Source organism: Oncorhynchus nerka, linkage group LG28 (assembly GCF_034236695.1).
Source record: "Oncorhynchus nerka isolate Pitt River linkage group LG28, Oner_Uvic_2.0, whole genome shotgun sequence".
NCBI classification, from domain to species: domain Eukaryota; kingdom Metazoa; phylum Chordata; class Actinopteri; order Salmoniformes; family Salmonidae; genus Oncorhynchus; species Oncorhynchus nerka.
The window spans coordinates 72,743,752-72,760,710 of record NC_088423.1 but is presented as its reverse complement, the minus strand read 5'-3'; the positions used below and the strand labels follow the sequence as shown (position 1 = coordinate 72,760,710).

Sequence of the window (16,959 nt, the reverse complement as noted above, 5' to 3'; positions counted from 1 at the left end):
TAGGAGCGAAGACAAAATTAATCTTTTAATAACCATCAGAAGCACCAGGGGCATTACTAAAAATGGTGAAAGAATACATTGATCTGCTTACATTTGACATAGTTTCAGTTAGGGGAAGAGGAGTCAACTTACAAATAACTAAAGCTGTACAATTCTATTCTAAAAGGTAAGTTGAAAATTATGTGCACAGGGTTGTTTAAGTCACAGCACAACTGTTAAGAAACCATACATTGAGGTAACCTATACAGAACAAAACATTTCTATAAATCGACCTTATGGCTAGAAACCAGCCTCTTGAAAAACAAGCTTAAGCTGATCTGGGGAGAGGCAGTTAGAACCGTCGGGGTGCTCCTTTGAAGGGCTTGAATCCACCAACACTGGACATGGAACTGTTGGTGATCTGCACGATTCTGTTCATTGCAGACGAAGAGTGGCTGGAGAAACAAAAATACATTTCTGCCTAAAACAGTGTCGCATACAGGAATTAGTAAATACATAGAAGCTCAAATATGGCTTCTACCAGAATACTTTTATACATATCACATTTGGATTCATTGGAATTTTGTACATTTTTCTTAGTTTACTGGGTTATTTGGAAAACCCATGGCTAATAATGTTGAATTTGAATCTACTTTAAGTAAATACCTACAGTCAACTTGTGCAATCAGTTAGGAGCACGTGGTCATTTCACCTGTCATGAAGCGTACTGGTAGTCCCCAGTCACGGTGTTTGTTTACAAGCACACAAGAGACCGGAGCCTTGTGTCACTCACTTGTGTAGCACATGCCAGGTGATCTAGTTATCTTATGTATAAAATGTGCTAAATGCTCTGTAGTTGTGCATTTGGTTTGCTAGTTAGCCTCTTTCAAAACCAAGCTTTGCTTGGTAACAGCAGATAAACCACCTCCTGGATCAAGAGCCTTGCTGTCTAATATTTGCTTTGTGGATGCAGCAAACTGTTGAGCATTTTTAGTTACTTGTATAACTTTGAGCTGGGATGTCTGTCCTGCAAATACTTTAGGTCAGAGACTGTATAAAATGTTCAATGTTGTATTTAGTTAGCATTCTTTATGGAATAACATGCTGCCACAGTTACCAGCCCCTTCAAGCTTAACATCCTTATCATTTATCGCCCTCCAGGTTCCCTCGGAGAGTTCATCAATGAGCTTGATGCCTTGATAAGCTCCTTTCCTGAGGACGGCTCACCTCTCACAGTTCTGGGCGACTTTAACCTCCCCACGTCTACCTTTGACTCATTCCTCTCTGCCTCCTTCTTTCCACTCCTCTCCTCTTTTGACCTCACCCTCTCACCTTCCCCCCCTACTCACAAGGCAGGCAATACGCTCGACCTCATCTTTACTAGATGCTGTTCTTCCACTAACCTCATTGCAACTCCCCTCCAAGTCTCCGACCACTACCTTGTATCCTTTTCCCTCTCGCTCTCATCCAACACTTCCCACACTGCCCCTACTCGGATGGTATCGCGCCGTCCCAACCTTCGCTCTCTCTCCCCCGCTACTCTCTCCTCTTCCATCCTATCATCTCTTCCCTCTGCTCAAACCTTCTCCAACCTATCTCCTGATTCTGCCTCCTCAACCCTCCTCTCCTCCCTTTCTGCATCCTTTGACTCTCCATGTCCCCTATCCTCCAGGCCGGCTCGGTCCTCCCCTCCCGCTCCGTGGCTCGACGACTCATTGCGAGCTCACAGAACAGGGCTCCGGGCAGCCGAGCGGAAATGGAGGAAAACTCGCCTCCCTGCGGACCTGGCATCCTTTCACTCCCTCCTCTCTACATTTTCCTCTTCTGTCTCTGCTGCTAAAGCCACTTTCTACCACTCTAAATTCCAAGCATCTGCCTCTAACCCTAGGAAGCTCTTTGCCACCTTCTCCTCCCTCCTGAATCCTCCTCCTCCCCCTCCCCCTCTCTGCAGATGACTTCGTCAACCATTTTGAAAAGAAGGTCGACGACATCCGATCCTCGTTTGCTAAGTCAAACGACACCGCTGGTTCTGCTCACACTGCCCTACCCTGTGCTCTCCCCTCTCTCTCCAGATGAAATCTCGCGTCTTGTGACGGCCGGCCGCCCAACAACCTGCCCGCTTGACCCTATCCCCTCCTCTCTTCTCCAGACCATTTCTGGAGACCTTCTCCCTTACCTCACCTCGCTCATCAACTCATCCCTGACCGCTGGCTACGTCCCTTCCGTCTTCAAGAGAGCGAGAGTTGCACCCCTTCTGAAAAAACCTACACTCGATCCCTCCGATGTCAACAACTACAGACCAGTATCCCTTCTTTCTTTTCTCTCCAAAACTCTTGAACGTGCCGTCCTTGGCCAGCTCTCCCGCTATCTCTCTCAGAATGACCTTCTTGATCCAAATCAGTCAGGTTTCAAGACTAGTCATTCAACTGAGACTGCTCTTCTCTGTATCACAGAGGCGCTCCGCACTGCTAAAGCTAACTCTCTCTCCTCTGCTCTCATCCTTCTAGACCTATCGGCTGCCTTCGATACTGTGAACCATCAGATCCTCCTCTCCACCCTCTCCGAGTTGGGCATCTCCGGCGCGGCCCACGCTTGGATTGCGTCCTACCTGACAGGTCGCTCCTACCAGGTGGCGTGGCGAGAATCTGTCTCCTCACCACGTGCTCTCACCACTGGTGTCCCCCAGGGCTCTGTTCTAGGCCCTCTCCTATTCTCGCTATACACCAAGTCACTTGGCTCTGTCATAACCTCACATGGTCTCTCCTATCATTGCTATGCAGACGACACACAATTAATCTTCTCCTTTCCCCCTTCTGATGACCAGGTGGCGAATCGCATCTCTGCATGTCTGGCAGACATATCAGTGTGGATGACGGATCACCACCTCAAGCTGAACCTCGGCAAGACGGAGCTGCTCTTCCTCCCGGGAAGGACTGCCCGTTCCATGATCTCGCCATCACGGTTGACAACTCCATTGTGTCCTCCTCCCAGAGCGCTAAGAACCTTGGCGTGATCCTGGACAACACCCTGTCGTTCTCAAATAACATCAAGGCGGTGGCCCGTTCGTGTAGGTTCATGCTCTACAACATCCGCAGAGTACGACCCTGCCTCACACAGGAAGCGGCGCAGGTCCTAATCCAGGCACTTGTCATCTCCCGTCTGGATTACTGCAACTCGCTGTTGGCTGGGCTCCCTGCCTGTGCCATTAAACCCCTACAACTCATCCAGAACGCCGCAGCCCGTCTGGTGTTCAACCTTCCCAAGTTCTCTCACGTCACCCCGCTCCTCCGCTCTCTCCACTGGCTTCCAGTTGAAGCTCGCATCCGCAACAAGACCATGGTGCTTGCCTACTACGGAGCTGTGAGGGGAACGGCACCTCAGTACCTCCAGGCTCTGATCAGGCCCTACACCCAAACAAGGGCACTGCGTTCATCCACCTCTGGCCTGCTCGCCTCCCTACCACTGAGGAAGTACAGTTCCCGCTCAGCCCAGTCAAAACTGTTCGCTGCTCTGGCCCCCCAATGGTGGAACAAACTCCCTCACGACGCCAGGACAGCGGAGTCAATCACCACCTTCCGGAGACACCTGAAACCCCACCTCTTTAAGGAATACCTAGGATAGGATAAAGTAATCCTTCTCACCCCCTTAAAAGATTTAGATGCACTATTGTAAAGTGGCTGTTCCACTGGATGTCATAAGGTGAATGCACCAATTTGTAAGTCGCTTTGGATAAGAGCGTCTGCTAAATGACTTAAATGTAAATGTAATATTCCAGAGGCGCAGTGGGGTTTGAAAATAGCACTCCTTGTGTTCCGTGTAAGTATTACAGCATATCCCAGCATGGAAACATGGATGTCACCCAAGTCTAATTCATAGTGCTCAGACAAGTCCAGTACACATGATTCATTTCAGCCACAACTATTACAGATTAAATCCACCCCTCCTATCTCCATAGACCACCTGCTCTTGATTTCCTTGTGCCATTTATTTTTCAGCTGTTCTGTGATGTCTTACACAGATTCTCAAACCTTTCTAAAATGGGATATTAAAAAAATATATTTTTGTTGTTGATTGATTGACTATGGCTTTCCTGATCACCCAACAGTGCTATTTGTAGGGCTCATTTTGGACAATGTTATGACTGTTTAACCACTCCTGATCCTGTGGCGAGAAACAGGCTACACAGGAGCAATACCAGAATAAGTGGTCGAATTGGTTGTATGCCCAATATACATAACATTCTTCTATTGGTGGCAAGAATATTGTATAATCATTTAAATATAAAAAGTTTTGAGTATCAGTATATAAACCATGTGCCATGGAATCAGCACATCAGAAATATCTTCAAGTATTTTGCAACCTGTATGGTGCCATGGTCAACATTTTGGTCCTCAAATAAAACTGGTATATTTTTCTATTCATGACCATTTCTCTCTAATTTTAGTCTTTAATAAAGGCCAGACTAACAAGCTCCCCTTCCGCCTCCATTTTTGCAGTAATGCACCAATCAGTTGGTTGTAATTTTAGATAGAGCTAACAATTCCACATATTTGTGTTAACAGCACATGTGACATAACTCCACCTTTCCTATTCATAATATTCTTAACATATGTTTTTTTTTTAAATCAATTAGTATATTTGAGTTTAACCATATTTGTTCGGTCTTTTCTGGGGGATGAAACTGGAATTGCAACCAGCTTTGCAAAGCTCGTTTCAGAAAGGGTGATATTTACAAAAAAAGGTTCCAATTTCAATGAACTAAAAGTGAGAGGTTGTAATCTGGATAAAGGGAAAAGTACAGTCTTAATGCAATGACAGTGAATACCTTGAGTGTGGGGCCATCATGCTGCCACGGCTGTCTCCCATCCTGCGGCTGTCTGGGAAGCCCCCTCCCTGCGATCCAGCCGCACCATGCCACTCCTTCCTCGGGGCCGGCTGGTCCCGGCCATGCCGCTCCACCACCACCTGGCGGCTAGAGCTGAAATGCTGGGTAGAGAAAGGGGAGATTGTAGTTATGAATTCCCTATCTGAAATGTAACTAAAATAGAGGAAATGGAGGGTATTGAATGTGTAGATTTAGATATGGGGGATTTGTGAGGTGCTGACCTGGTCTGCCATGACCATGGGTCTTCCTCCATCCCGGCCACTGAAGTTGGATCTTCCTCGGCTAACTGAGGAGCCTCCTCTGAGAGCAGGCCCCTGGCCATCTCTGCCTGAACGCTCTGGCCGCATACCTCCGGTACGCACAGCTCCACTACATAACCACAGAGACAGGACGATTACCACACGGATTACAACAAAAAGGTCATGTCTGCAAACTTAAACAAGCACACTAGGCATCTATCCATTCTGACCGTATGTCCCCCTTAGGTGCACTCATGCCGCCGTCATTCTTCCATCCTGTATGCCCAGTATGAGTAGCGTGCCCGGTGCCTCTGGGGGAGCGGCTGGTATGAGACATGCCAGACATGGGTGCTCTGCCCCCTGCTGGCCGCTCCGGCATGGGCGCGGCCCGGCGCTCGTCCCTGTCTCGGATCTCTCTGCGGTCTGTGTCACGGATGTCTGCGCGTGGAGTTGGAAGAGGCTCGGCCCTGCGGACAGTCTCAAAGTTCTTGGGGTAGCGCTCAAACCCAGAGCTGTCCCTGCGAGCAGTGGGGCGGGACTTCTTAGCCTCAGGCTCACTGTTGAAGCGGTTACGTCTGAAAACCCCCCACACCCAAAATGGATTGTCAGATTCTGTCAAGAGCTGACTGTTACTGGAGGGGGATAGACATGAAACTGCTATGTGGGCTGTGTGTAGCCTGCTCTTTGCCAGTTTAGGTTCAGGTTGCTTTATTTGCAAAAAGCACTATATAAATAAGAGGGCTTATCAAAGAGGGCCTACCTCTCAATGGTGTTGGGCTCAACGGCTGCAGCCTCAGGGAAGCCTCTGCCTCTCTCCCGGGGGCTGAACTCAGTAAAGCGGTTCTGCTGGCGGTTGTAGTCCGAGCCCTGGTTGACACGGCCCTCGGACTCAGGCTGGATCTTCTTGTTGCCATTCCAGTAGGGATCATTCCTCCGGCTGAAACATTCAATGGAGAATGTTTTAACTGGGCGACAAGTAAACTGGTGTGGAATGCCACTTTTTGAGCTTGGTCAGATATGATACCAAAATGTATCTTTCACTTGATGGTCAAATTGACATCTACTGGTCATGTCTGAGACCAAGCATCCCTGTCTGCCGTGGGATGCAGACAGACCAGGATAGTATGGGAGACAAGTCTGTGTGCAGGGGGGGGGGGGGGGTGACGACGACAAAGCAGCACTGCACAAGCTGCTCTGTAACCTATCCTGCAACTTCATGGACATAATGGTGGAATCTGGTTGTCCACAATCAGAGCCTCAACTACACAGAGCAAACCCCGGACAAACATCCCATCCCCAACTACAGTGTGGCCTTGTGTACCTGTGGTCCACATCGCGGCCTCTCTTCAGGTTGTTTCTCTTCTCCTGCTCGTAGCGAAGCTGCTCCTGCTGCCTCCTCAGCTCCTCCCGCTCACGAGCCATACGCTCCGCCTCTTTTCGCCGCTCCTGCATTACAGAGATATAAAATCAGCATTACATCATCAATCCACTAAATGGTTTGCTCACAATTAGCTGCTCAAAAATGCTCCTAAGAGCCTTTGAAAGAGCACCAGACTGAACAATGAGTAAACAACTCACCTTCCTCCTGTCGTTTTTTTACAACAATCAACTAAGGTACAGCCTTGAAGACTAAACATCCTTAATGATTTGAGTCCAAGCACCTGCTCTATGCGGATCCTTTCCCTCTCCAGCCTTTCTCTCTCCATGCGCTCCCTCTCCAGTTTCTGCCTCTCCACCTCAAGCCTCTGGCGTTCCCGGAGCAGGTTCTCTCTCTCCTCCCGCTCCCTTATCAGACTGATACGCTCACGCTCCCGGCGTTCCCGCTCCGCTATCTCACGCCGCCTGACGGGACAGGAAGTCACAGAAACATTAGTACCCAGCATCCTTACAGTACTACAGAGTACAACAATTACAGTAGGAGTTTGTTTCAGGCTGACCTGCGAAGCTCCACAGCCCTGCGGACGCGCTCCAGCCGGACCATACGCTCACGCAACCTCTGCTCTTTCATCTTCTCAAAGGGGAGGATGTCTTTGCTGCCTCCCTTGTTGGGGAAAACTCTAACTCTATTCATCTCCATCTAGGAAAGACAAGCATGTAGAGGTGAACTATGAAAAATAAAGTTCCATGATCAAACTGTCGGATAGAAAAAAAAACTGCGACAAACCTCTTCGGGAGGCATGAAATATCTGGGTCTCCGCTGCATCATGTTGTTGTTGTTGGTGAAACCCGGCTTGTCAAATCTCCCCCTCCTGAACGGTGGTCTCACTTTGTTGAGGTCTCCTTTGGCATGATCAATCACCACCATCTTGCCAGGGCTCTTGGTCCCTACACAATACAGAGGTTAATTTTTACTACTCTACCCATCAACACAATACATAAAAAGGAACCTGAGATAGGGAGCATACATACTTCCACCATGCTTTTTATCATCTTTCTTGGAGGCATCTGGGCCTGAGCTGGATGTTGTGCTTTTGGACTCCTGCTTCTTGGATGAATCCTTGCCGTCTTTGTCTGATGGCTTGTCGGACTTCTTCTCCTCTTTTTTGGAGGGTGGCTGGGTTCTTTAGGGGGAAAAAAGAGCAGACAAATTAATATTTCTTTCAAATTTCCCCATTCTGAAAAAGACAGATTGTGTTTCTTCCTCACTTACTTGCTAGTCTTGCTTGTCGACGCACTACGTTTGTCACTTGATTTGATTGAGCTGGTTTTGTCATCTGATTCCTTCTTCGAAGGTTCTTTCTTGAAGGGATCACTTTTAACCTGAAAAGACAACAAATACTCCGTCACAGTATTTAAAGGCTCCGTCACAATTCTGAAGCAATGTCATTTTAATTAATGAACAAAAGGACCATGGACCTTTTTTCTCCCTACAACGAAAATGACAGAACGCATGTTGGCTCAATGGCTCAGAAGAGAATGTCAGCCAATGTTGTTCTGCAGAAAACTCTCAAAATGGCATCTTAAAACCTTCAGAACTCTTGACGTTTCTATGACGTCACAAAAGATAGAAGTCAGAGAAAAGATTCTAAACTGTAAAATTGTAATCGTTCTCTGAACATTCTAGCTGAACAAGGTGCAAAACAACGGTTTGTCAGCTTACCCTTTCAACAGATATCTGCTGGCCGTGGAGTTCTGTGCGGTCCAGGTGGGAGATGCACCTTCCCACCTCTGTACTGGAAGACATTGTCACCAAGCCATAACATTTGGCTCCAGGACTGCGAGCATTAGTAACCACTTTGGCACTAAAAACCTGCGGAGAGAGGAATTTGTTTAGGGGCGGAGCAACTACATGCTGCTTGTAGAGGGTTGGGTTAAATGCGGAAGACGTTTCAGTTGAATGCATTCAGTTCTACAACTGACTAGGTATCCCCCTTTCCCTTAGTAAAACAGTCAATTGTCTCCAATAAGTCAAAGCAAAACCAGGACACCCATACAGTAAGAAACATCCAACCCCAGTACCCCACCACAAGAACCCATTTACGGATGTTTTAAGCTCTAGGCTTACCTTCCCATATTTGCCAAAGAGATTTTTCAAATCAGCTGCTTTGGTGTTGGAGGACAGGCCGCTCACCCATATGTTTCGAGTGGAGCTGCTTGCACTGCTACTGCTGATACTTCCTGAAATATGGTTGTTTTAAAAACATACATGCATGCACTGTAGAGGCTTTTACATGTAAAATGTCTACACATTGTACCAACTAATCTATAAGAGCCTAATGGTACTTACCGGTAAGAATTAAATGTTTAAATTCAGGTGCTTTTGACAAAATGAAATCATTTCAGACACCTTTAAAAAAGGCCAAAGAAATGTACTTTTTAGATATGTGAAGAAAACTGGGTAATACGGCACATACACCAGTTGTACTAAAATTCACAGATCAACTGTTTGTTCTGACGCTTGAGAAAATAATGCCATTTTGGCTGTCTAGTCAATTGATTACATGCACTACATAAAGACCTATGCTTAACCATCATCTGATCATTAGTAGTGACGTCTTGAGAAATGCATCTGTAAAATGCTTACCTTTGTCATCTTTTGTGGCCTTTCCATCTCTGTCCTTTGAAGAACTACAAAGCAGATTTCACAACAAATAAAAAGAAACAAGAGATGAGTGCCAGTATATGAAATCCCCTGCGGAATATGACGTACACCAGGGCAAACAACTTTTTTTTGTCAAAAAAGAAAAACACTTTTTTCCTGTATGGATTTATTTTTTTATCCCCACGGGCAAGGCTTGCATTTGGACAAAACTCCCATAATGGCCTTTTTCATTGCTTTTCCACGGGTGATATGGGTCATGTTCTCAGCCAATTTACTCCCTGGACCAATGAAATCTTCAGTATTGCGTTCGACTTCACAGCGAATCATTTCATATGTTTCTGACAAACTGACATCACAGGGACTACTGCCCCTTTAAAAAAGCCCTACGTGGGAACTGGAAAAGGCAAACGTGCTGGAAAGGTGAAAGTAACATCTGTTTTCAGCTCCTGGTTAATGACACAAATTCAGAAAAACAACCAAATGAAAGTAACAAATGGGAGGCTCATTAGGTACATCAATGAACATTTCTCATTAGGAAAAAAAAGTTATAAAAATCTTGAGGCTACCCACAATGCTGCGTTCACAGTGAGCTGGAACTTGGTAGTAGTATCTTAAAGAACTGACATAGCTAGAAAGACAAACCTCTTTCCTTGACCTGATGCCCCAGTAGACGAGGGGCCTTTCTTCCCAGAATCCTTGTCTTTGTCTCCCATTTCAGCTTTCTTCGAGGCCTCTCTGCTTTCCTTCTTAGAGGAGTCAACCTTCGTCCCGTCATCCTTCTTACCATCTTTATGGCCTTCCACTTCCATCTTCATGGCATCCTTGGGGCTCGTCTCAGCAGAGGCCTCTGGCTCGTCACAGCCCTTGTCTGCCTCTGAATCTGGAAGTTTCACATGTTTACCTGTTTCCAGGAGGTCATCGCCATCAACATCCAGCGTGATGGCATCTTCATTCTGGAGTGTGACGGATATGTTATCGTCCTCGTCTTCTTTAGCGGAGACGGCAACTTCAGTTTCGATCTCCTCCACTTGTTCGGCCTCCGCCTCGGCTTCTGCCTCAACGTCCTCACTGGGTGGAGGTTTAGAATTTTCGCGAGTACCATCATCTGTATCAGTTACATCTGAGGGATTTAATAAGGATAAAACATGGCAAAAAAAACAATGTTTAACATTGACATGTCTGTTACTTGACCTAGAAAGTAGAATAGAAAGCAAGTTTAGTATTAGTGGTCATCGAAGGGTAGAAGACCACAGGAACAACAAAACATACATTCCTCATTGAAAAATGGTGGTGCGGATCAATAATCTTCATGTCATTTTCACCACCAATACTTCTTCTGCGATCCTTACAGTTATGAGTACTGTACAGTGTAGTTACTCTTCAATGCTCCTGTCATTAGGAGCTCCATTCCAGTTCATCAGTTTGAAGAGGGCATTTGAACAAATGAAATGAAAAGAGCATCTGTCCAACTTCTTCCGTAACCCCCAAAAAATCTGTGCCCAAAGCCATGGAGGTCAAATTCAGTCTCATTTGATGACCGTTCTACTGCCGAGGGCTCTCCCATCATAGTCTTTATGGTCATCTCCCATGTCTTCTTTCCCTCATAAAAGTCTGTCTTATTAAGTGACTTGGGATGGTTGAGAAAAAAATAGATGTCATCTTTAATTGTCCTTGTGACTGTAGTGACTGGCTCAAGTCCTTAGCAAATGTGTCCTCAAGACTGTACATCATGTCCTGGTTGGTCTTTGAGCATTCTCAGTGATGATTTCTTCTCTCCGTCTGAGACATCTGTACTGCAGTTGGGTGCTACAGGAGGATGGACCCCAATGGGCAGGAGTCCCCCATGGTATCATCAGCGCACACTGGATCTCCCTCTAACTCAGCTTGACTTCTTCCGGCATACCTTTCCCTCACCTTGAAGAAGCCTGTTGATTCCTGAGCTTTTTTATCTTGAGAGAATGTACTATGCAGTCTGTATGGTTGTTGGAGCCCCATTGCATCTCAGGCCTGGAAGAGTAGGTAACATCCCACCTTCAAAAAAAGTACTGTGACAAAAATAAGCAAGTCCTCCACAAACAGGCTTGCTGAGTATCCAGCCAGCAGACAAAAGAAATGGAAGGCATAAAGGAGAGAGGGGGCATAGCAGATTCTTACCTTCACACAAAGGGGGCTACCTGCAACCCCCCCTCAAAAAAAGTAATCTATTCAATAGGGTGTGAAAACAAACATACCTTCTTCAATGTCATCCTCGTCTCCCTCCTGATAAAAAGACAAATGTGAAAGGTAAATACACAAAGACAGTTTCAGTCTACTGCCTTACTAAAACCGGGTTAACCAATCTGAATACCAGCATTTTTTATTATCTGATCTGGGTATGGGAACCCAATAATCTCTAGTCTACTGTGAGAGTGGGGTAAACGCAAACATACCACAAACGTAAACATATTCACGTGACACTAACCTTGGAAAAAGATTTGTTTTCCTTGGTAGGAGATTCATCTTCCTTGGAGAAGGAGAAGTATTCCTCTTCCTTGGAGAAGGATTCCTCTTCCATTGGATTGTCAGTGTCAGAGTCCACTTTCTTTCCTAAAGAAGTAATGGAGTCATATCAATCAAAATGAAAACAGAAATATTGAACAGTAATTTAAATATTAGTAATGTCAAATTACCTTTAGCTTTTGCATTTTTTCTATTAGGCGTGTCTGCTGGGAGTGGAATTTCAATTGTCTCTGCATCTCCACCTTCCTCCTCAATGGCCTGAGAAAGTTTTTTTTAAAAATAAAACACTATTGTAATTACTAGTCTTTTATCTGCTATTAATTTAGCTGCATGTCCCACCCTTATATTTAGCCTCACAATGAAGTGTTTTACAATTCTCTTTTCAGGACAACCAGGGCTACAAGTAGAACACAAAACAACTGCATTCATGAGTTTTAATGACAGATCTAAAAAAAAACAGGTCCGCTAAAGCATAAACCTGATAAAAATGAATTTATATGAATGCTGTAAGTACAGAAATTGTTCGCCCGGTGTGATATTAATATCCAACTAGTCAGTGACAACTGGAGTTTGTGACAACAACTTTGTGAGCTTATTACAGTATTATAGACACCATGGAACAAGCTGCAAACACTCAAACTGGACAGTTTTATCTCAATCTCTTCATTCAAAGACTCAATCACAGACACGTACTGACAGTTGTGGCTGCTTTGTGTGATGTATTGTTGTCCCTACCATCTTGACCTTTGTGCTGTTGACTGCGCCCAAGAATGTTTGTACCATGTTTTGTGCTGCTACTAAGTTGTGTTGCCACCATGTTGTTATGTTGTGTTGCCACCATGCTGTTTTCAGGTGTTGCTGCCTTGCTATGTTGTTGTCTTAGGTCTCTCTTTATGTAGTGTTGTCTCTCTTGTTGTGTTTTGTCCTATATTTATATTCTATTTATGTATTTTTTAATCCCAGGCTCCGTCACCGCGGGAGGCCTTTTGGTAGGCAGTCATTGTGAATAAGAATTTGTTCTTAACTGACTTGCCTAGTTAAATAAAGGTTAAATAAAAAATGTCACTATGCTCTTCTCGGTAGAGGTAACCCTTAGCCTTCCAACAACTCTTATAGATAATAGTTTGTAGCGCAAACCATTCGGACTCTACAGACATTTTAGTAAAAAGACACAGCCCTGGGCCCCTCGGGATCCGCCCTTGTCTCAAACACCACTCTAGTTCAGCCACTCTTAATCACACAGAAGTATGTAGATCAAACACACTACGTTTAAAACGCACAACGGCGTTACTCATTGGGTAAAAAAAAAAAATGTTAGTTGTAAATCAAAACTCATATTTGATGACTATCGTCATTTACTTCAGTCACCGCCAAGATGTACGTCCAAAAACGGTCTAAATACAAATGTACAAGCAACTGAAGAAAAAAACGCCTATTCCGCACCGCCAATGTAAATCACTCACATCCCAAGGATCCCTGATAGCACTAACCTTACTGCCATGGACAAGTCGGAAGTCTATAACAGCTCAATACATTGCAGTTGCCGAATAGGCATTGTTTATTCCTACATACCGGTTTGTCACTAGTTGCCACAGACAAAGTCATAAGCCCCGCCTATTTCTACAATTTAACTTAAAATCTCATTTTAAACATAGCAGCTAACCCTACGCCTAACCCCAATTTAGTGGTTAACGGTGCAGTTTAAGGTGATGCAGGGCAATTATTATTATTTATTTTTTATGAGCATGGCCTTATTTCTATTACAGCATATTTGATGACCGTCATTCATATTCCATTCACAGAGCTCAATGTAACATTGATAGGTTTAGCTACTACATAATATTTACTATAGGGGATATTCAAGTCGTATCTTAACTCTTATTCGTATTAAAATTGCTTTGTTTATTAAGGTATTGTAAGTAAGCATTTCACGGCAAGGTCTACATTGGTTTTATTCTGCGCCCGTGAAAAATAAAAGTTTTAAAATTTTTATTATAGACGTTAGTGAACTCTGATCAAGATATTTCGCGAAACGAGTTAGCTAGTTAACGTGTGGATGTGCTGTGGGCTTAAAGCAACCTAGTTTTCTAAAGGAGACATGTAACTTGCTAGGTAGCTATGCACATGCTGAATGCGATAGATGTCGTGGCCAGCTAACATTAGTTACCAACGCCCCCACTCTGACTGCATCGATGCAGGACCGTGGGCTACCTTGTCAACCTGACGCTGCAAAGCCAGGCCGCGAGCACGCAGTTGGAAAACAAGACAGCATCCAACGGTAACGTTAGCTAGCAGGCTAAACATCGTAGTTAGCAACTACGAAAAAAGCAAGCTGTACATAGATAGACATTCATCCCATAACATGTTGGATAGCAAACCAGTAGCTAAACTAGCTGGCAGCAGTTGAGGGCGGACTCAATCAAATTCGTCCCACAACTGTTTGGTAGCTAACATTAGCTAGCGTCCGTTAGCTTTGCGTTCGCCATGTACAAATAAATCGAGCTCGTTACCTGTTTCAGCCTGGCAATTAGAACATTCTTCACACCTGTGACATCTAAATTCCTTCGCTTGAGTTCAGATTTGAGATCTATAACTCGCAAATCTGTTATTTTCTTTGACTCCGTTGAAATGGCACCCGACGCCATTTTACCTCGCTGGATGTGTTGTTATAAAACTGTGTGTGAAGAAGGGAAGCACGCATGCTCACGCAATGGCCCCAAAGTTATTCTTCTCAAAATGTGTATTGGCGGATCGCAACCAACTGAAATATGCATACACTGCCAACTACTGTACTGGAGTGGGACGCTGGTCACGGCGTCCTTATATCTTCTTCTATGATATCATGGCGGTCCGCAAACAAACGTATAAAGCGCATGCCGCCACCTTATTAACACAGGTAGTAGCACATCTTTGTTATTAATCTATTTCTCTTATCAAGCCCTTTGTTTCCACCTACTGTTCTGGAGTGTAAATTCATTACACTGTGTGACACAAAAGGGAAGATAAATCACTACCAACTAACCCTACATCCATTAAAACCTCACCCTTATTCCACAATGTAGCACTATCTGATCCTACACCAGGCTGGCAGCCTGGGAGGACTGGACACTATCGTTCAACACACCTTGTAACTCCTCTGCAACAAAATCTTGTACACCCAAGTACTTCTCTGCAGCTGCCACCCCAACATCTATTTTCTGTGATTTACGTTACATTTCTGCGGTACAGTTGACAACCATGGCTATGAATGCTAAGCACCCAACCTTACTGAAACCTATGTTATTCCTATTAATTCAATTCAAAAAGGCTTTATTGGCATGGAAAACATGTATTCCATTGCCAAAGCAAGTAAAATAAACCAAAGTGAGAAGACACAAAACAACAACAAAAACGATTCGAATTTTACTGTCAATATTGCATTCAAAAAGGTTTTAAAAAGATAAAGACATTTCGCAGTGGAGGCTGCTGAGGGGAGGACAGCTCATAATAATAGCTGGAACAGAGCAAATAGAATGGCATAAAACCATGTGTTTGATGTATTTGATGGCATTCCACTGATTCCGGTCCAGTCATTACCACAAGCCCATCCTCCCTAATTAAGGTGCCACCAACCTCCTGTGATTTCAAGTGTTAGTATATATTATCAGCCATGCACAGTGTTTTAGCAATGTTCAAATAGTTATAGTACGACTAGTAGGTAAAGATAAACATAAATATTGGGGGTATTTAAAACATATATGTTCCACATGGTTACCCTTTTCTCTTGGCAACAGGCCACACATCTTGCTGCTATGATTGCACACTGCAGAATTTCGCCGAACAGATATGGGAGTTTATCAATGTTTGGTTTGTTTTCAAATTCTTTGTGGATCTGTGGGAAATATGTATATCTATACATTTGGCAGGAGGTTCATTGTCAACTCATTTTGTGAGTTGTGGGTTCATTGTCTGTCTTCTCTCTCCCTTCAGCATTAGAGGCTGCTGAGGGGACAACGGCTCATAATAATGGCCGAAACGGCGCACATGGAATGGCATTAAAAAAAACTTGAAACCATGTGTTTGACGTATTTGATACCATTCCACTGATTCCGCTCCAGTCATTACCATGAGCCCGGTCTCCCCAATTAAGGTGCCACCAACCTCCTGTGCCGAGAGCCAGGTCTGCCTATGGCAGCCTCTCTTGATAGCAAGTCTATGATCACTGAGTCTTTACATAATCAAGGATTTTCTTAATTTTGGGTCAGTCACAGTTGTCAGGTATTTTCTGTTTAGGGCATTCTAATTGGCTCAGTCTTTAGTAATTATTTCCAGTGTGTCAAATAGTTATCTTTTTGCTTTCTCATAATTTGATTGGGTCTAATTGTGTTGCTATCCTGGGGCTCTGTGTGGTCTGTTTGTGTTGGAACAGAACCCCAGATCCAGCTGACCGAGGGGACTCTTCTTTAGGTTGATCTCTCTGTAGGTGATGGCGTTGTGGTGGAATGTGTGCGCATTGATTCCTTTTAGGTGGTTGTAGATTTTAACAGCTCTTTTCTGAATTTTGACAACTAGCGGGTATAGTCCTAATTCTGATGTGGTTTTCTGGGTCTCTGTGCTTTTGGTTGGACATGTTTCTCCATTTCTTTCTCAGGATTTGCATTCTTCATCAAACCATTTGTCATTGTTGTTCATTTTGTTAGGTTGTCTGCTTGACACTTTCAGACTTGATAGAGAAGCTGAAAGGTCAAATGTACAGTTTAGTCTTTTTACTACCAAGTTTATAGTTTCACTATTGCAGTGAAATGTTTTGTCCAGGAAGTTGTCTAAATGGGATTAGATTTGTTGTTGCCCAACAGTTGTTTTGGTAGATTTCCACAACTTTCCTTCGATCTATAGGGTTTCTTAATAGTATGAAGTTTGGTTGGCTTTGATGCCTCATGGTAGTATTACTTTGTTAAAGTAGGCTGTGATGTTGATGTGATCTGATAGGGGTGTCATTGGTCTGACTGAACGCTCTGAGAGACTCTAGGTTGATGTTTGTGATAAATCAATCTAAAGTACTGCAGCCAAGGGATGAGCTGTAGGTGTACCTACCATAGAAGTCCTCTCGAAGCCTACCATTGACAATGTACAGACCCAGCGTGCAACAGAGCTGCAAGACTTGTGACCCATTTTTGTTGGTTGTTTTGTCATAGTTGTGTCTAGGAGGGAATACTGTCACCTCCAGGTAGGTGTTTGTCCCCCTGTGTACTGAGAATGTCAGGTTCTTGTCCAGTTCTGGCATTTAGGTCATCACAGACTAGTATGTGTCCAGGGCCTGGAAATGTATGACATCT

At 44.4% G+C, this 16,959-nt stretch overlaps 1 protein-coding gene across 1 annotated transcript; it reads right to left on the bottom strand.

Moving 5' to 3' along the window:
- Nucleotides 1–12: 12 nt before the first annotated feature.
- Nucleotides 13–14,328, bottom strand: sltm (SAFB-like, transcription modulator). The gene is made up of 19 exons (XM_029641540.2): nt 14,155–14,328; nt 11,815–11,902; nt 11,607–11,731; nt 11,377–11,404; nt 9,788–10,265; nt 9,128–9,171; nt 8,609–8,721; nt 8,204–8,353; nt 7,754–7,863; nt 7,513–7,664; nt 7,268–7,428; nt 7,041–7,180; nt 6,765–6,945; nt 6,425–6,549; nt 5,864–6,040; nt 5,334–5,678; nt 5,086–5,233; nt 4,805–4,965; nt 13–434 (listed from the first exon to the last, which is right to left on the bottom strand). The coding sequence occupies exons 1-19, from the start codon at nt 14,287–14,289 to the stop codon at nt 332–334; spliced, it is 2,964 nt and encodes a 987-aa protein (XP_029497400.1). The 5' UTR covers nt 14,290–14,328; the 3' UTR covers nt 13–331.
- Between the last annotated feature and the right edge of the window lie 2,631 nt (nt 14,329–16,959).